This window comes from Piliocolobus tephrosceles, chromosome 2 (genome assembly GCF_002776525.5).
Source record: "Piliocolobus tephrosceles isolate RC106 chromosome 2, ASM277652v3, whole genome shotgun sequence".
Taxonomy (NCBI): domain Eukaryota; kingdom Metazoa; phylum Chordata; class Mammalia; order Primates; family Cercopithecidae; genus Piliocolobus; species Piliocolobus tephrosceles.
The window spans coordinates 193,141,462-193,161,956 of NC_045435.1; the positions used below are offsets into that span (position 1 = coordinate 193,141,462).

A 20,495-nucleotide genomic window follows, 5' to 3' on the forward strand; every position below is an offset into this window, starting at 1 on the left:
CCGAGGTGGGCAGATCACGAGGTCAGGAGTTTGAGACCAGCCTGGCCAACACGATGAAACCCTGTCTCTACTAAAAATACAAAAATTAGCCGGGCGTGGTGGCAGCTGCCTGTAGTCCCAGCCACTCTGGCGGCTGAGGCAGGAGAATTGCTTGAAACTGGAAGGCGGAGGTTGCAGTGAGCTGAGATGGTGCCATTACACTCCAGCCTGGGCAACAAGAGCGAAACTCCGTCTCAAAAAAAATACAATACAGGAAACCTACTTGTTTGGATCACAAAACAAGAACAAACATCTACTGCAGTAAATCCTACTTGTACACAAAGTACCCAGAAGAGATGGCTTTCTAAAAACTGGCTCTGCAAATTCAAAATTCTAAAGAGATACTAAGCTTCATACCACTCTATCCTCCTTCTGCTGTCTGAATGTGTGGCAGGAGCTTAGGATAGGTTTGAACTAAAATTCTTCATCTAACTATTCCTTTCTAAACTGCACTACCTCCATCAGTCACAATGGCCACTAAATCTAAATTTATCACCGTAGGGAAGGATCACCAAGGACAAACTTGATGAGGAAGACTGTTGGGGTCACACGAGGAAGAATCGGTGAGTATCTGAATTGCTCCTGGCTTAGTGTTCTGGCTCAGCTCCAGTTTCTTCCACCTAGTTCTCCAGCCCCCCTAGTCCTCGTAACCTTCACACTTATCACGTGATTAAGTATATACGAAAAAGCTGGTGCAACATTCACACACATGCGTCTACGAGCACATCCACGCTTGCAAGGTCGGCTACCTGAGAACATCGAGGCCAGTGACACTGACAGTCCGTTCTTTGATATGTGAGTCAGGTTAGATCCTTCACTACCATCTGTGTAATAATGATGACAAAAGGGGGCCCTTTAGTATTCCAGCAGGAAATAAACTAATATTCTATACCATGTGTTCCTGGAATCAAAACTTGCCATTTACTCCCAGACATGAAATGGCGTTTAGGAACTTACATCCTTGGGTAGGTGCTCACTCTAGCTTGGAAGAGAGTTATTGCTACTTCCTATGCCACGCCCAGCCTCAAGGACCTCCCACGGCAGTGGTTCTCAGCCATGGGTGACTCAGGCAATGATGGAGGCATTTCTGATTGTCTCGATACTGGGGAGGGGTCACCACCAGCCTCTAGCGGGTAGAGGCGAAGAATGATGCTAAACATCGTACAGTCCACGGCCCAATCCCTCACGGCAAAGAATGATCTGGCCCACAGGTTGGAAAACCCTGGCCTAAGGTCTTTTCCTTTAAGGATTTCTGTTGTGAATCGACTAGAGAATTAGCTGATTGAACATCTCCTCAGGGCCCACAACCGCAGCAACAGTTTCTAACAGGAGTGCGCTTTGGGCCTGTCTGTGGAGAGGCTCCTCACAGACTGCACAGCCTCCCGGATCCCTGCTCTGCTGTGGGAAACAGATGTGGTTGTCACGTGGACTGATCTGAATTTACCTCACTATTCTCCTCCTGAAATTCTGGCTGCAGATCCTGGGAGTGAGGTCAGACCCTCTTTCTTTTTTTAATTAGGAGATGAAGTCAATCACAGACTGTGGTATAACAGAAAATAGATACTTGGTCTTTGTCTCCAGTTCCTGGTGAGAATTCCTAAAATTCTTGGAACTTCTTGAATTGTAGTAAAATATCTTTTATTATTCAAAAGAAGCCCCGTCCAATCATACCTGAGTTTATGCTAATGAGGAGACTCCTGGCAGGCCCCTAGACAGCTTCACAAGTGGTGGCTATCAAAAGAACCAACCACGTCATGAGAGGGCTGGAACTTTTACTCCCCCATCACCTCCAGGGAGGGGAGAGGGACTGAAGACTGAGTTCAATCACCAATGGCTGCTGACTTAATCAGTGGTGCCCATATAATGAAACGTCAATCAAAACTTGGAACCATGATGTCCAGGCTTCCTGGTTGGCGAACACATCAGTGCACCTGGGAGGGTGGTGCCCCCGGACACCATGGGGGCAGGAGGAGTTCCTGTGCTCGTGATCTCTTCCTAGGCCCTACATACTTCTTCATGTGGCTGCTTGTTTGGATCCTTTACAACAGGCCATAACCCTAAGCTTTCCCAAGTTCTGGGAAACTTGTCAGTCAAGCCAATTATCCCACCTGGGGAAAAGGGGTCACGGGAACTCTGAATTCGTAGTCAGCCTACAGGCAGAAGGGCAGGTAGCTTGGTGACCTGTGTCTGGCATCTGAAGCAGAAATAATCTCACAGGACTGTAGCCTGCAGGATCTGTGCTAACTCCAGGCAGTTAGTGTCAGAACCATACTGTAAGTCACCCAGCGGATGGTGGAGAATCGGAGAGGAGTTGGAGGGTCACATACAACCAACCAAACAAACAAAAGGAGTTTTAACAACTACCTGTTGTTGTCATAAATAGAAATCAGAGACATTAAGGAGAACATAGAAGGAAGACTTCCTGAATACCTGGAACATTTGTGAAAAAACAGTGTTTCTGAACAGGGAACAAACGTGTGGTTCCTCCATCTGGAGGCCTGTGCGGGCGAACGGGTTCTCTAGATTGTGTAAACAGGAAATCAAAGCCTCACACAACACAAGATCTATTTGTCATCACATTATAATGTTATAATGGAGAATTATAGATACAGTTCACCTCTGTCTACGTACACAATGTTGTCACAGAGAACTAGAGACATGATTCACTGCAGTAAGGAAAGCACTCTCGGTCTCACCCACGAGGGAGGAGCGTACGCCCCTCAACTGTTTGTGTGTGCGTGTTTGTTTTGCGGATGGGAACCTGAAGAAATCTATGACTTGCAGGAACGGGACCTTAACCTGATTTAACACAACTGCCTTCCCAGACTGGAACCCCACTGTTCCTCTATGCTGATACTTCAACAACAACAACAAGAGTCTGTGCCTGTGCTAAGCAACTGAGCACTGCAAGGGCAGAAATTCAAGCTCTACTTTGTAGGCCTGATTTTGTTCCTTTTTTGTCCCCCTGCCCCCAATGATTCTGTTTGTCCTTTTCTCTTTTGAACACTTTGAAACAATTTCAGTTGTGTTATGGAACCCAAGAGAATAGGATTCTAATTCCAAGTGGTATGGACCAGCCCTACAAGCTGAAAGGAGGAGTCAGAGTGGGAACCCAAGAGAAAGATACCACTGAGGAGGAAGCATCAGGGTGACACCAGCCAGCAGCCACTCCGCCTGGAACACCTGCTTTCAGTGCTCTTTCCTACTGAAATTGTAAAGGGGTTTTGTTTTTAGCAGAACGCTGTCCCTTACAATAGCTAGCACCAATCCATAACGAAGATCTTCTACTTAGGAAAAACTTTGCAGCTTATCATTCTAAATGGAAAGAAACAGGCAATAAAAGTTCCCTTGTAACAAAGTGTCACTTCTTACCTTGGATTTCAAATTCATCAACCTCATCAGCAGAGCCAGAGTCAGAGAGCTGTGCCGAATCGCGTGAGCTGAACTGGGAGCTGCTGGAGGTGACCCGAAAGCCTGTTATGTTTGAAAACAAAAAGGAATAAACAGGGCAGAAAGAGGTCTTCTTGTCCTTCCAGTGCCACAAGAAAAGGGACCTGGTATGACTTCAACAGAGAAATGGAAACTTTCCCTTTAGAAAGTTTCAAGGAAACAGAAGGTACTACTATCTGGAAAGCAAATCCGGGACGAGCGTGCTTAGGTCTCCTCATATCAGAAAACTATTTTGGAAGGGACCTATTCCTATATATATATATATATATATTTTTTTTTTTTTTTTTTTTTTAGAGCTGGGGTTTCACCATGTTGGCCAGGAGAGTCTCGAACTCCTGGTCTCAAGTGACCCACCCGCCTCAGCCTCCCAAAGTGATGGGATTCGAGGCATGAGCCACTCCACCTGGTCTGGAAAGGAGCTATTTCTGATGTAGGAAACGGAGAGATTCTAGGATGAGTATTCCTAGTATGGTTAAAAAAAAAAAAAAAAAGTAGGACTATATAGAAATGTCTTTCTGACAGCAGAGGAACCACTGGTTTGGGTATAACATCCCAAAGGAAGAGCCATAAGGCACCAGGCCTTATGCTGAAGCTGGGAGAATGTGGGAACAGTGTCCACACGCTGCACTGACTTCCGTGCTCAGCCTCCTGGTACACGGGGAGCAGGTTCTTGGTGCGGATTTGCTGGCGCCGAAGGCGGATCTTCTGCTTCAGCTCCTGGATCTCTCTGTCACTGTCTTCCTCTCCCTCCCCCTCCTCCAGGCACCGGCTCATCATGTTGCACTTCATTAGCTCGATGGCAGCGATCAAGGACTCTGAGATGCTGAAGTGGGCATTCTCCTGGGGGAAGGGGAGCAGCAAACAAGCAAAGGGTTAGAAGTATTGAATGACATACTCATTATAATGTTGGAAAGGGGAGTTTCCAAGATAGGAACTGTTTCTGTCAAAAACACCCTGGAGAAATGGACATTTCTACTACGAGGAAAGCTGATGACTGGAAAACCTATTCCAGGTTTTCTTCACTCTCTATTACTTTGCCAAGCCTGTCCCTTCCTGTCTCATTTCTACATAAAAATATGATAGAGAAGAGGCCCAGGATTTCAATCAGGTTCTTTCCTAAAATCATACACCTGTACGCAAAATATTAAGGTCAATGTTATGTCTCAAGAGTGTTTTGCAGGATACAAAATGCTAGACAGATGTCATTTATTGCTTATCTGAGCCTTAGAACAAAAGATAGAATTTGATTCTGGAAACAGTATTTACCTAAGGTGCCCGGGTCAAGGGAACCACAATCATGCAGCAAAAACAATGCTGCCACACCCAGGGGCGCACACCTGTTAATCCCAGCACTCTGGGAGGCCCAGCCCAGGAGTTCAAGACCAGCCTGGGCAACATAGGGAGACCCCCATCTCTACAAAAAATAAAAAAAATACCCAGGTGTGGTGGCACGTGCTTGTAAGTCCCAGCTACTCGGGAGGCTGAGGCGGGAGGATTGCTCAAGCCCAGGAATTTGAGGCTGTAGTGAGCCATGACCATGACATTGCACTCTAGCTTAGGTGACAGAGCAAGACTCGTCTCAAAAAAACAAAAACACACACACAAACTTGATGCTTCTCTGCCCAGGTTGGCTTCTGAGATAAAATCGCTAATATCTGGGACTCGATGAGGGGCACATGTTCCCTGCAGAGTTCCTCACAAACAGAATTGCTGAGCTTCCCTCTACTGTGAACTTATCTTTACTGTAGTCTGTACCCATGTCACTGCTATATACCCAAAACCTCATCAGAACACACGGCACCACAGACTTTCAGACCCAGTCTCCCAACTCATGAGCTCTTCATGAGGCCCTCGATTTCCCACCTTTTCCAGGTCGGCACAGCTGCCAAAGTCTTGCTCAGAGAGGTAGCTGATGAGGGACTGTCCTTCCGATGGTCTTCGGAACATGCCCTCCCCTGAGCACAGGTACCGACCACCTTCTGTGGGAAATGGAATGTGGATGAAACAGTCAAGCTTCTTCAGGAAGTCTTAAGCTTTTACCATTAAAGATGCTCCCAAGTCTCCCCAGGTAACTGGGAATTAGAGGTTGGAAGAAGATGTCTACCTTCTAAAAGCATTTATTGCACTTTGGGAGGCCAAGTCAGGCGGATCACCTGAGGTCAGAAGTTCGAGACCAGCCTGGCCAACATGGTGAAACCCCATCTCTACTAAAAATACAAAAATTAGCTGGGCGTGGTGGCTCACGCCTGTAATCCCAGCTACTAGGGAGGCTGAGGCAGGAGAATAGCCTGAACCCGGGAGGCGGAGGTTGCAGTGAGCCAAGATCGTGCCACTGCACTCCAGCCTGGGCAACAAGGGCAAAACTCTGTCTAAAAAAAAAAAAAAAAAAAGAGAGAGAAAAAGATTTTCTTGTACTCTTAGAATCCCAGAGCACTAAGCCTTTTGGTTGGAAAATGATGGAATAAACAGGGAGAATCCTTCTGCCATCTAAAATCAAAGAGAACATGCTCTCCCCCGTACCATATAATAAAGAAAAAATAAAATAAAAATGGAAAACTCTGGGCTGGGAGTCAGAAAAGGACACAAATGGCTTCCTCCTCTGCATGATTTGCATGTAGAGTTTGTCTGCTGGTTATTAAGCCCAGATACTCCAAGTCCTCTTTTCAAGGTCCATCTCATCCACTCACAGAGCCATTCCGTATGGATCAGCTGACATGCCTGGTGCCAACACCCAGCGGGTAAGAGCGGGTAGGACCCCGAAGTCAGAGAGGAGCAAGAGAAATGGCAGAGCAGTGCGATTTCTAGCACAGGGGTTGAAAATGACTAAAGAGCGACTGAGACTGTAACAGTATGTACCCTCCGTAGTGCTGAGATGAACCCCAAAGCTCAGAGCTTAGCAGGCACAAGGGGCGAGCAGAGAAAAGATACAGTTTTAGCCCTGGCCTTCGTAGTACTCACCATACTCCATGTACAGAGAACTGGGTGTGCTGACTTCACTGCTTTGACCAGAGTAGGGCAAGGGGCCTCTCAACTTCGCCTTATCATTGCAGGATTCTAATGACGATGACCGCCAACGAGTAAAAACACACATACGAAGTGAGCAATAGACACATTTCCAACTTTGGAGTTTCAACATTTAACTGCACCACTTCCCAAAGCCCTCCCAAGCAGGAGAGAGGTGGCACAACAATGGAACAGACCAAGGCTACAGAAACACAGGGAGGGAAGGAGATGGCCGGTCAGTACATTCTAAGTGGAAAAGAAGAAACGTGATCCAGAATGGGGCAACATAGAGGAGAGAAAGAATCAAATCAAAATGGATTCATGAAATTTGCTTCCCTTTCCTTACATCTTTTAACCAAATATTACAGGAATATTAGCTGATTTCTATCCTTTTGACAAACCAATTTAGAAAAGTCTTTAGACAGTAAAACAAAGACAAGTGCATTGAAACTTTTCTGACATGTTGACATTAGGTTTTAAAGTAACACCAGAAGATTTACATTCACTAAGGAAATAAAATTCAGCAGTGTCCTAAAAAGAAGCATCAAGGCAGTGCTGGAGAAGCCCAGGGAGAGGGCCCCATAAGCAACGGGCCCGTTACAGGGCTCAGCCTATCCTTACCGAAGAAGGGAGGGAGGGAAAGCTGGCGAGACAGACAATGCCTGGGACAGGAAGAGGGAGAGCTGGGAGGGGAGAACAGTGGCAGTCAGGACTCGCAGGAATGAGAAACTGATATTCTTCACAAGGAAACACAACATTTCCAGGACCACAGAAGGAAGAACAGGTGAAAAAGCAGGTGGGTGCTTGAAAATGAGCAGGATGCTGTGGGAGAATGAATGATTGAGCTGCATCTAACCCATTTCCCCGACAGATGGTGCCAAGTTGCCAGCTACTCCTCTCATAAAAAATGCTACTCTGTGAAAGAGACAATTTTGTGTTTTTCTTGGGCCTCAAAGACTTCTGGTAGTCCTGGCCGTGGGCTCTGTTCCTTCCTACTGAACTGAGGGCAAACTAGTAGTCACCACGATGCCTTGGTAAAAAACCATGACTTGGAATTCTCAAACAGCATACAACACAAACTCCACCACGACCTTAACCTCTTCACAACATGTGGCCATCCAGCCTTTTCTGAGTTCACTTCTTCCTAATGCCGCCATTTAACTAATTCTTAGAATTCCCTTCCACTCACTTGATACCTGCCTTCTTTCAGTTTCTCATCTCCTTAGGAACAACGCTATTCTAAATGATGGTCCTACAGACCGTATTCCTCCTTAATCATCTCTTTTCCAAGCTAACATACCCAGTGGCCTCACCCACTTCCAGGAAGCCACGGATTTCAGCCCTCTCTCACTCCTCTGCCTTGCAGACACATTCCAGTGTTCATCTCCATGAATTATGGTACCCAGGATGGAACACAAATCTCACTTTGAACACCACCATGAACACCAAGGAAACACACTGAAATCACTAGAAAAATCCTACGCAATAGCTGGAATGGGGTGCAGGGATTTATAGGGAAATGAAAACAGGTGAAAGAAAAAGGAAACAGGGAACTGCAGGAGAGGAAAAAAACACAAAAAAAAAAACAAAAAAGAAAAAAACCAAACATGCAAGTCTATCGGAGACCACAGAAAGGGGTAAAATACATTCTGGTGTTAATTCAAGGAAAATAAAGTAATCCATAGGAGGTATTCAGTTACAAGAAAAATTCTGGGCCAGGTGTGGTGGCTCAGCCTGTAATCCCAGCACTTGGGAGGCCAAGGCAGGAGGATCACTTGAAGCCAGGAGTTCAAGACCAACCTGGGCAACATGGTGAAACCCTGTCTCTACCGAAAAAAAAAGTGAAAAAATTTTAAAAGAGAAAAAAGTCTGCCACTGATTCATCATGATGCCTCAGACAAATAGCAGCCTCAGTTTCACCTCTGGCCAAAACTGAACGGAGAAGTCTTGACTCTGCCTCTCAGAAGCTGCTGAGAGACTGAACGAGGCATTTGGAATTGTGTATAGAAGACACATATGAAACACTGGTATCATTTTATAGACAGTTCCAAGCATCACAAGAAGACCAGACTAGCCAGACTTGATTTGACACCAGACTGAAGAAGGTTCTGAACTAAGAAAGGTGGCCACAGAGCACAGCAAAGAGGAAGTGGAGGACCAATTCCCAAACCTGCAATGGGGTCTTCAACTATAATGGTGATATTCCTGGGGCCTCCTGTAGTAGTCAGACAGGTGCAGAGGAGAGTCCAGACAGAGCAATGGGAAGAGAGGAGAAAAAGTGCCCAAATTTACCCAGCAGAAGTGGGGATGGAACTCCCAAGAGGAAGCCCCAGTTGGGAAGGACGGATGGCTTGTCCAAGAAGCTATGTGTGATCCATATTTCCTCAGACACTTCTGCACACATTTTCGCTGGCTCCCTTTTCCAAGGCAGGATTCCACTGGAATCCATATGGATTCAAGAATGGGGTGGGAAAGTTTTACATGCTTAAAGGCCAGTGGCTTGGAGTACAGCAGACGTCAGGCCTGCAGCAGCAGATGTGAAGTGAGGGTCCAGCCCAAGTCATCTTCACATGTAAGAAAGCTCATGGGAAGACAGGCTTTGATTTGGAGATTCTTCTCCTCAAGATTTCCAACAACTTAAATTACATTCTTGAGGGAAAACAAAGACAAAAGTTTGTAATTCTGAAGGTTTCAGATGAGGGCCTAAGCTCTCACCTTTCCAGAAATTACAAAGAGAAAGCAATGCTATCTCCAGTTGCTAAAGAAAATCCTTTTTTTTTTAGGTCACTGAATTTTTTATATTTTATTTTTATATCTTATTTCTGGGGCTTTTGTGACCCAGAATGGCTTTGAGCACAAAGCTCCATGCTATACTTTCTCTTATGGAGATCCTGCCACAAACAAAACCCAACCAAAGCCTGCCGGATACCACAAGCCAGGAAAGATGATGGCAAGGAGAAGGCAAAAGCAAGGAGCCCCACCTTTCCCACGTGCAGGCTGCCCCTCCTCTCAGATGGTGTTTGGTGAGGTCCCAGTGGCCAGGGCCTCCTCATCTGACCGCCTCTCGGTCTGGATCAGTGATGCGGCCGTTAGCCCCACCTACTCACCTGCTGGGTCGCATCACCCCACCCTCACTATCGCCTTCGTTTTAATTAGAAACTCCAGTATCTCTCTACCTCTTACATTGGTATTACACCTGGTATTATTACACCCTGGTCAAACTTCTAAGACGTCACAGAAAATGACAGAACTTAATGGGATTATTTTTAAAGCTCAGTAATACTTTCCCCGATCCAAGAGATACTTTGAAAACTCGAACTGTGATGAGTCACGCTATCCTCTGATGTTACTAAACTAGTAAAGAATCCAGGAAAACATTTAATATTAGCAATGTATACAGAAACAAACATAAATAGAGATTCTGAGTCTTGGTATTTCATTATAAACTTCCTTCATTACAAAACAGGACGTTATATCGTCAGAAACAGAACACCTCTCTCTGCCATCTGAGAAGTCCCCATAAGAAGGCCTCTCTTCACTCTCAATTCAGGGCCATCTTGCTAACTAGCAGCTGGTGTTCCTCATTACCTGGAGCTCCTCTGGAGGCGATGCTGGTATCCGAATGGGAGCGAATATGGCTCTTCTTTGCCCCACTGGTGAAGGAGAGTGTCTGCCCCTCTGAGAAGCTGGACCTGCGGAGGACACTGGACAGCTGGCTCTCCTCACCTCCCTCCTGGTCCCCTAAGGAAGAGGCAGCAGAATCTGGCTTCTGGGAGCTGCTAGAGGAGAACAAATTGGAGCTGCTGCTCTCGGCATTGCTGCTGTGACTCTGACAGCTGGCAGTCCGGCCTCGGGGGTCCAAGTTGCCAATGGCCAGGTACTCAGGCCCCTCACTGGCATCACTTGGGGAATCATTCTGGCTGCTGACCCACGATGCCTCTATGGGGCTGGTCAGAGTACTGGAGCTCATCTCATTTGGGGTTAAGGGGGAATCCCTGGCTAGTGCAGAGACTGAAACTGGGAGGGCTTGGATGGTTTGATCCTCTGCTGGTGAGATGGGCCCTCTGCTTTCTTGAGGTTTCCGGGGAGGGCCAGAGAGTGAAAAGGAAGTAGATCTTCTCTCTAGAATATAAAAGGAAATGGTAAGGGGAGCAAGGGTGAGGTGGAATCCTGCAGTATGTATGAAGGACTTCTTCACAGCTAAGGTTCAAACTTTCTATTGTTACTGGGTGCCCAGGACATAAGATGTCACCTCAGAAATGGCAAGTCAAATAAAGTATAAAATTATTTAGAAGCAGCTAAGTCAAGAGTATGGGCTCCTGAGACAGTGGCTTTATTGCTTATTAGTATGCATTCCTCATCTGAAAAATGAGCTTTGAGCACAAAGCTCCATGAGCAGTAAGAGGACTGATTGAAGGCTCAAATGGGATAACACGTACAAACTGAATACAACAGAGCCTAGTACATGATTGGCAATCAATGAATGTTAGCTAGTACTGAAATGCCTTCTTGGCAATGTGGATTAGAAACCCAGGGAAATCTAAAAACATCTCTCCCTTCTGTTACTTCATGATTCTACTGAATTATTTCAGGCTAGTCACTATATAACTTGTAAAGATGTCCCTTATTAAGAAAAACTGTACCAACCAAAGGCTCAATTTTCCAAGCCTATGAGCAACCACAAAGTCTTCTTACTTTCCAGGGCTGGGGATGAATGTAATGACCACTTTTCCTGTCTCCATACCTGAGCCATTGTTGGGCATGGATTGGTGGAGGCTAGAGAAGGACCCAAAGTAGGAATGCTGAGCATAGCTGGTTGGAGGGGTGTATGTGGAACTGGGCAGGGCTGTCAGGCTCTGGCTCTTTGTCACCAGGAGTGGGCTCTCGTGCTTTCTGGCAAACTAAAAAGCAAAACAAAACCAAAGAATGTGTCAGAGTTAAGGACAGAGGGCCTCAGAGTAGGGGCAATGCAGTACTGCAGAAATGCTGGTAGCAGCTATCTTTGCAGTAGGGCTGGACTTTAGCCAGACCTGTAGATACGGCAAGGCTACCTTCTACTATAGTATGTAATTTACAACTGTGAAACCACAGCCTCTGCACTGGAATCCTTCCAGGTGTTAAACCAGGAGTGCTTTATTACAGAGGCAGCACAACAAAGTGCTTAAGATTCTGTATGTGGAATCAGAAGTCAGACAGGCTAGGGTTCAAATCCAGGCCCTGACACTTGTCAGCTATTTGATCTAGCTGACAAGTTTAGATCAAATGAGATCAATGCCCACTTCACAGAGTTACGAAGATTCAATGAGATGATCCATGTATCATATACAGCACCATGTCTGGCACAAAGAAAGTATTCAATGGATAGTAACCAACAATCAAAATTAAAAGAATCAGGCCGGGCACAGTGCCTCATGCCTGTAATCCCAGCACTTTGGGAGGCCGAGGCGGGCGGATCACTTGACGTCAGGAGTTCAAGACCAACCTGGCCAACATGGTGAAACCCCGTCTCTACTAAAAATACAAAAATTAGCCGGGCGTGGTGGCGCAGACCTGTAATCCCAGCTACTTGGGAGGCTGAGACAGGAGAAACACTTGAATCTGGGAGGCAGAGGTTGCAGTGAGCTGAGATCATGCCACTGCACTCTAGCCTGGGCGACAAAGTGAGACTCTGTCTCAAAAACCAAACCAAAACAAAACAAAAACAAAAAACAAAATTAAAAGAATCTGGAGAGACAGGGGACCCTCTTCTCTAGGAAGTGGGGACTCTGATTCCATTCTAGCTAAGGCACTGACTGGAGTATTAGTCATGGGATAAGTTAATTTTAGGCAACAGATTTTCTTTGTATTATAAAATTTTCTTTACATCAAAGAAAAAAACATGAAAAAACTGACCCCATATAACATTAAGCTATGCCAGGTCTGACCCTAAACCCCACCCAATTCAGAACCATCCCTCTTTCCCCAGATCTCTGTCAAGGCGTGGTATCCTTTGTCAAAAGACACCACCGATTTAACAAAATCGACCTCCCCACTCCCCAGCTTAGGTCTACTAAGCACAAGACCTAAGCTCAGACTTTCTACTTCAGTAAGTACTTAACGGTACCTCCCCTTCTCCAAGCATTTTAAATGAAAGCCGGCCGGGCGCGGGGCTCACGCCTGGAATCCCAGCACTTTGGGAGGCCGAGGCAGGAGGATCATGAGGTCAGGAGATCAAGACCATCCTGGCCAACATGGTGAAACCCTGTCTCTGCTAAAAATACAAAAAAATGGGTGGGGGGCAGGGGTGGCGGGCGCCTGCAGTCCCAGCTACTCGGGAGGCTGAGGCAAGAGAATCGCCTGAACCCAGGAGGTGGAGATTGCAGTGAGCCGAGATCGCGCCACTGCACTCCAGCCTGGGCGACAGAGCGAGACTCTGCCTCTAAAAAAAAAAAAAATGAAAGCCTTTCAGCTCACAAAAATGGCTAAGTAAAAAACCAGTTTGCTGTAGAGGGTTCCATCACGCTGAGGTCCAGGGACCCAGCACAGACACGGATAATCCCTTGTCTCCTTTACCATGGATGCATCTATCTGAGCCAGGAGGCGGGGGTTGTTCTGTTCCACTGCTTCCAGGCACTGCAGCATGGCTGTGACATGAGCATCACTTAGCAGGAAAGCAGCATCTGGGGAGAGAAAAGCTACCACAGTGATAGAACCCAACAGCGAGGTCTTGAGAGAAGCTCGAGGAAGGAGAAAGGGAGAGGTAAGGAGGAACTGGGAGGAGTCCTGCCACTGTAGGGTGAAGGGAAATCAGAAACAAAGTAGAGAAGAGGCTAAAGAACGTGGAGTACAGCAAAGTGGCCAGGACAAGAGGCTTCAAAGTCAGAAAAATCCAGATTTGAATCCTGGCTCTGAGTGACTTTGGCCAAGTCGCTTAACCCTCTGGAGCCCTGTGGACTAGAAACAGTAGCACCAATGCCCAACTCTCAGGGCTGCAGTGAAGATACTGGACAGCAGTGACGGGCATGCAGGAAACTCCTGGTAAACGGTGGCTATTTTTACTGGTTTGGCTCTGTGTGGCTGTAGGGGATGACCTTAACATAAACTTGAATTGTGTCTTACTTGGGAGGTAAGTGGTAAGTCTGGATATGTTTCTGAGTAGAATCCCTATGGCATCAAGTGAAAAATAGGAGGCCCTGCTGGGCATGGTGGCTCACGCTTGTAATCCCAGCACTTTGGGAGGCTGAGGCGGGCGAATCACCTGAGGTCGGGAGTTTAAGATCTGCTGACCAATATGGAGAAACCCCGTCTCTACTAAAAATACAAAATGAGCTGGGCGTGGTGGCGCATGCCAGTAATCCCACCTACTTGGGAGGCTGAGGCAGGAGAATCGCTTGAACCCGGGAGGCGGAGGTTGAAGTGAGCTGAGATTGAGCCACTGCACTCCAGCCTGGGCAACAGAGCGAGACTCTGTCTCAAAGAAAGAAAGAAAAATAGGAGGCCCTGGTACTAGAGTGACAGAGGAATAGTGAGGTGGGCGACAATGAGGAAGCACAGATGACAATCCTAAGTGGCCTCCACCTACCTGTGTAGAATTTTCTGATATACTGTCTATCCCCGAGCAGAGGCCGGAGCTGGGCTGAGAGGCAGTGGTACTGCAGGCTGTGCTGCAGCCACAACTCGGCAACAGCACGTTCACTCACACCATCAGCACTGCTCTGGCCGTTCTCGTGCAAGCTGATGAACTGGGAAGCAAAGGGGTGTGAGTCAAAACATACATCCTGGTAGATACGACAAGATTGAGGCCTAATGACCTGAGAACCAAATTGAGACAGTTAAGGGAAACGCTTTGAAAAGCTTCACCCTGGGTCCCATGTATGCAAGCTTTTTTGAAAATAACAAAACTTTTCTATTCCTTCCCCAGAGGAGAAAAAGCGGCCTGGACCAATGGGTTTGCATGTGTTTTTTTAAGCAAATAAAGTCGGTCCCTACAGGGATAATTAATTTCCTTTCCTCAGTTGATAGGCAATTTGACATATTCCCTCCTTAGAGTCTAGAAGATTCTTCTGACAGAGCCTCAAACAGTGAAGACCCACAGCTCTGCCAGCACAGCCGCTCTGCTCTCACTCTTACCTTCTCCACGTGAAGGGCTGAGTGGGGACTGAGCCACCGGATGTCTTTCACGAACTGCCAGTAATCAGTCTGGCGGCGGCACGCCTGCGAAGGGAACACATGCAGTGAGCAAATCACTACCACTCCGGACCAGACCCAGTTCTAAGGCTGGCATCCAAAGACAGGACAAAGAGCAGCCTTCCCTTGCCTCATCAAAGGTTCTTAGCAGCAATCAAAGGCATACACACAGAGGCCAGGGGTGGTGGCTCAAACCTGTAATCAGCACTTCAGGAGGATTGCTTGGGTCCAGGTAGACTGGCCCATCTCTACAAACAATGTAAAGCTTACTCCGAGTGGTGGGACATGCCTTAGTCCCAGCTACTCAGGAGGCTGAGGTGGGAGAATCACTAGAGCCTGGGAAGTCAAAGCTGCAGTGAGCCATGATCGTCCCACTGCACTCCTGCCTGGGCAACAGAGTGAGACCCTATCTCAGGAAAAAAAAAAAAAGAAAGAAAGAAAAAAGAAATACATACACTTGACATACGTTTACCCTTTTAAAGAATAATTATTAAAAATGATTTTAATCATTCTTTTGAACAGGTAACATATGCGTATGATATACAAGGTATACAGTAAAAATAATGTTTTCTTTTTCTTTTTTGAGACAGAGTCACTCTGTCGCCCAGGCTGGAGTACAGTGGCGCGATCTCAGTTCACTGAAACCTCCACCTCCCAGGTTGAAGCGATTCTCATGCCTCAGCCTCCCAAATAGCTAGAACTACAGGCACACGACACTACGCCTGGCTAATTTTTGTATATTTAGTAGAGACGGGCTGTCTCAACTAAAGACCATGTTGGCCAGGCTGGTCTCAAACCCCGAGCCTCAAGTTATATCACATAACTTCCTGGAGAACAATTTAGCAATAGCTATCAAAATTCAAAGGCACATGTTCTTTAATCTAAGAATTCTAGGAATTTATCCTACGGTAAAGGGCAAAATGATCTATACACAAGCACTGTTACTAACAGCAAATGATTGGAAACAATCTAAATATCATTCACCAGGGGACTGGCTAAATAAGTGATGGTACATACATACAGTGGAATATTATAAAATGACAACTGTAAGAAAGAATGAAGAAGCTCCTTATGTAATGATTTCAGATGAATTACAAAATATATTAAGTGAAAAAGGCAAGATACAGAATAGTTACTACAGTTCGCTATTATTTATATTTAAAAAGTTGCAGGTACAGCAAAGAAAATAATTGGTAATTGCTTTTATAAGCATAAAAATTCTCTGGAAGGGCTGGGCATAGTGGCTCATGCCTGTAATCCCAGCACCCTGGGAGCCAAGGTGGGAGGCTGCCTGAGGGCAGGAGCTTGAGACCAGCCTGGCCAACATCGTGAGACCCTGTCTCTAAAAAAAATTTTTTTAATTAAAAAAAAAAATTCTCTGTAAGGAAACTAGTAAACGGCAGCTTTTTATGTGATCAGAAGGGAGCAAGACTTTTCACTGTATACAGTTTTATACTTTTATTACCTAGCTATGTAAAATACAGTGTTCAAAAATTAAATACTTTTAAAGTTATAGAGTGATATATATAGTACAACCTTAATATTTAAAAAAAAACACACAAAACATAGAAAAAAGCAGAAAATACACCTCAATGTCAGAGTGGTTACTATCGCTTAGTGTTGGGATTACGGGTGATATTTACTTTCTTCTAAGGTCTTTTTGGTATTTTCTGAATTTTCAACAAAGAAAATATATCACCTACATATTCAGAAAAAAACCCACAAAGGTCTTTTTTATTATTATTGATTTTTTTAAATTGGACCATCTATGTTGCCAAGAACTGGTTTCTTCTTGATGGTGGCAAAAGGGGGACCCCCCCTCACTTCTGTTCAGCTGAGCAGTCTCAGGGCCTAAATGTCTCCACATTTCTAAGCACCAGAAAAGAGGCTATCAAATATGCCTTGCCTTCTGGAAGGACTGAAAAGGTAGCCCAGATGCAGCTGTCAAGAAAAATGAGATCCCTCTAAGAATACGATCATGATGTTACAGCTTTCCGAAGGCCCTGAGTGGATTTTTAAAAATACAATTCACATTCCATAAGGCTTCCTTTTGAAAGCCCACAGGGGATGTGAGCAGCATGAATCACCGTTATCAGCCCCTCCTCCCGACAAGGGCTCAACACCCAGAATAGCTCGGCGATGACACCACAGCCTGAAACCTTTGAAAGCCCTCATCTTTCAGAGGGAGGAAATGAAAGGGAAAAACAAGTTCTTGACGCAGACTTTAATTCTCAGATCTTTACAAGGCAGAACAGAGCAGCAAGGAAACTGGCACAGATCTTCTGTTTTTGATTCTTCCTGCTAGAGCCTGCAGTTGCTAAATGTGTGTGTGTACATACGACAAATCTGCCTGATTTGTTCTGCTTCTGATTACTAACACTACTGGGGTTCTCAGGATAGGAGGCATGTAAAAAAGGAGAGAGAAAAGATAAAATAAAAACAAATGAAAAAATTAAAAATACTCCTGCTATTTTGCAGATGATCATATGCTTTGATATTTTCTATTCTGATGACCAGATACTTTCACAGATATTATCACTTTTTTTTTTTTGAGATGGAGTTTTGCTCTTGTTACCTAGGCTGGAGAGCAATGGTACAATCTCAGCTCACTGCAACCTCCACCTGCCAGGTTCAAGTAATTCTCCTGCCTCAGCCTCCCAAGTAGCTGGGATTATAGGCATGCACCACCATGCCTGGCTAATTTTGTATTTTTAGTAGAGATGGGGTTTCACCATGTTGGTCAGGCTGGTCTCGAACCTCTGACCTCAGGTGATCCGCCCGCCTCAATCTCCCGTTGCACTAGGATTACAGGTGTGAGCCACTGTGCCTGGCCAGATATTATCACTTTTAGTAACTATGACAAGATACTGAATAGTGTTTTGCATTTGTCAAGTAGCTTTCATTTCAGAGTCTCATTGATTTGACTTGCGTTTCACTTTCAGGCACAGATGGTGAAACTGTCTTGGAATATGGTTAAGTGATTACTCTAGATGACAGTTTAATATTAGTAATAGGGCCAAGAAAAGAATCCATTTGCTATTAGGACCCACTGAGTGGCAGTGCCACTAATCTGGTAGCTATTTTGGTCAGCAGCCTGGGAAACGTGCACTGAGTTTCTGTCAAACACGCTGGCATGATTCCAAAGTTTCTGACTTGGAGACTGAGTAGGTCAATGCCGCCAATAAGAAGAAGGTCAATCTCACGAGAGAATGTAAGTTTGTTTTGGTCATGTCGTGCTCGGGCCTGAAAGACAGTCAGACAGCAATGTACAGGAGATAGCTAGTGTTCTGGATCTAGAGTTCGGCAGAAATGCCTGAGGTGGGGGTCGTCAATGGGTGAGTGATAGTGCAATGCGAGTGGAGGAGACTGCTTCAGGATAACACACAGAGTAAGAAGAGAGAGGGGCATACAGAAGAATTGCATACAAAAAAATTCCAGACCGGGCGCGGTAGCTCACGCCTATAATCCCAGCACTTTGGGAGGCTGAGGCAGGCGGATCACGAGGTCAGGAGATCGAGGCCATCCTGGCTAACACGGTGAAACCCCGTCTCTACTAAAAACACAAAAAAATTAGCCGGGCGAGGTGGCGGGCGCCTGTAGTCCCAGCTGCTCGGGAGGCTAAGGCAGGAGAATGGCGTGAACCCGGGAGGTGGAGCTCGCAGTGAGCCCAGATCGCACCACTGCATGCCAGCCTGGGCGACAGAGCGAGACTCCGTCTCAAAAAAAAAAGAGAAAACAAAGACAGAAGAGTTATATAATTTGTCCACCACCACTCAGTTAATGGCAAAGCTGAGGTTAAAATGTGAGCAGTCTGATTCAAAAGTCCATAATTTTAACTACTACATCACTTTATTTCCCATGGACGTGAGCAGTGAGTCTAGAGTTTGATCTAGGTTCTTACTGATTCCAAAGACTTTTGTCAGTCTATGACACAGTGTTGCCTCCATAGTCCTAGAATGGTGCTTTTTGTTGTTCTGGGTTTGCTTTTTTTTTTTTAAGACAGGGTCTCACTCTAGGCTGGAGTACAGTGGCACAATCAGCTCACTGCAACCTCAACCTCTCAGGCTTAAGTCATTTTCCCACCTCAGCCTCCTGAGTAGCTGAGTCTACAGGCATGCATCACCATGGCTGGCTAATATTTTAAATTTTTTAGAGATGGGGATCTCGCTGTGTTGCCCAGGCTGATCTTGTATTCCTGGCCTCAAAATTCTAGTGATCTTTCTGCCTCAACTTCCCAAAGTGCTGGTATTATAGGCATGAGCCACCATGCCCAGCCAAGTATACATACTTTAATACCAATTAGTTGATTAGCTCTTTTCCAATGATTGCTAGCTGAGAATAAATTCTGACAAAAAAGAAAGATGAGCTTAGAGTTCCAAGTAGTTATACTAGGCCCTGACAGGGGAGGACGTGAGTGAGCACACACAATTATGCCTGCATTTGTGAGGTCTGATTTTTTTTAAATAGGAGGATACCAAACCCCAATGACTCACGTGGCAATTTTATCCGGAACCAAAATGTATTTAAAACACTGCCAATGGAATAACTGCCAAAGAGAAAGCAGAAACCTTTAAGTATTATTGGATTCTACTGATTTCAAAACTCAAAGCTGATTAGAGTTTTTGAGGTTATAAAGAAAAAGCAACTCGGCCAGGCGCAGTGGTTCACGCCTGTAATCCCAGCACTTTGGGAGGTCAAGGCAGGTGGATCACCTGAGGTCAGAAGTTCAAGACCAGTCTGAGCAACATGGAGAAACCGCATCTCTACTAAAAACACAAAATTAGCCAGGCGTGCTGGTGCATGACTGTAATTCCAGCTACTCAGGAGGCTGAGGCAGGAGAATCACTTGAACCCGGGAGACAGAGGCTGTGGTGAGCTGAGATTGCGCCACTGCACCACGGCCCAGGCAACAAGAGCGAGACTCCATCTTGAAAAAAAAAAAGAAAAAGAAACTCAACATTAATAAAGTAAAACTCAAAGGGTATTCTAACTATGACAATATTTTATAAATAGTTCTCGGATTGTCCTAGGATGCTAGGAGGAAAATTAAATGAGTCATTGTGTCCCTCCGCGTCCTCCCCGCCCTCCTCGTCCTACTCGCCCTCCTTCCCCTCCTCCCCCTCCTCGCCTTCCTCCCCCTCCTCATCCTCCTCATCATAGCACACACTTGGAGAGTTCTTCCTATTCTCTTAACGCTTTACATACCACACCAACCCTAGAGGTAGATAGCTGCTACCTCATTTCACTGGTGAGGAAACTAAGGCACGAAGAGGTTAAGTATTTTGCCCAAGGTTACACAGCTAACACATGAAGGAGCTGAACACTGATTCCAGGCAGCCTGGCTCTACTCTGAGCCACACTACCTATTAACTACTCCTGTTGCAGTTAACATGAGTTAACTACTAACTCTTCTTTTCCCTAGTCTCTTTTATGCCTGCTAGTTTTCACAGATATTTTGAGGATAAAGTCTCACTATCCCAACAAGAAAGCACATTAATTCTTTCTTCCTGTTATTAATTTGAAGTAGATAGTAATAACAAAAGTCTAAATTTAGGGAACAAGATGAAAATTCTAATTCAAAAAGAATCACAGGAAGAACTGATTATTTTGTTTCAGGAAAGAGATGTTGGTTCTAATTACACCAATCTTATCAAGCCTAAGCAATTAATTATCACTGGAACACACTGGCTTCCAGGCAAAAGGATTCCCGTAGGAAAGTACTTTTAATGTAACCGAGCACGTGCAGTTTCACCTTCTCATCCTCTTTTTTTTTTTTTTTTTTTTAAGACAGGGTCTCACTCTGTCGCCCAGGCTGGAGTGCAGTGGCGCGATCTCGG

General features: G+C 45.5%; 1 protein-coding gene across 19 annotated transcripts in view; it reads right to left on the bottom strand.

The window, feature by feature from the left end:
- The window catches only part of RUBCN (rubicon autophagy regulator), a 55,912-nt gene that overhangs the window by 16,389 nt on the left and 19,028 nt on the right, over positions 1 to 20,495 (bottom strand). For 11 of the 19 annotated variants that reach the window (XR_002732126.1, XR_002732124.1, XR_002732125.1 and 8 more), the window contains 11 exons: positions 14,602 to 14,685; positions 14,054 to 14,213; positions 13,045 to 13,166; positions 11,237 to 11,393; positions 10,081 to 10,614; positions 8,663 to 8,707; positions 6,448 to 6,543; positions 5,353 to 5,468; positions 4,122 to 4,329; positions 3,412 to 3,513; positions 789 to 863 (listed from right to left, as the gene is read on the bottom strand). Coding sequence is in view for 12 of the 19 variants with exons in the window: in XM_023214864.1 (XP_023070632.1) it covers positions 789 to 863; positions 3,412 to 3,513; positions 4,122 to 4,329; positions 5,353 to 5,468; positions 6,448 to 6,543; positions 8,663 to 8,707; positions 10,081 to 10,614; positions 11,237 to 11,393; positions 13,045 to 13,166; positions 14,054 to 14,213; positions 14,602 to 14,685 (1,699 nt within the window). In the remaining 7 variants the exon portion in view is untranslated. Of the gene's footprint in view, positions 1 to 788; positions 864 to 3,411; positions 3,514 to 4,121; positions 4,330 to 5,352; positions 5,469 to 6,447; positions 6,544 to 8,662; positions 8,708 to 10,080; positions 10,615 to 11,236; positions 11,394 to 13,044; positions 13,167 to 14,053; positions 14,214 to 14,601; positions 14,686 to 19,151; positions 19,185 to 20,495 lie in introns of those variants that run through there. The other 8 variants (XM_023214865.1, XM_023214874.1, XM_023214875.3 and 5 more) reach the window with 7 other exon arrangements.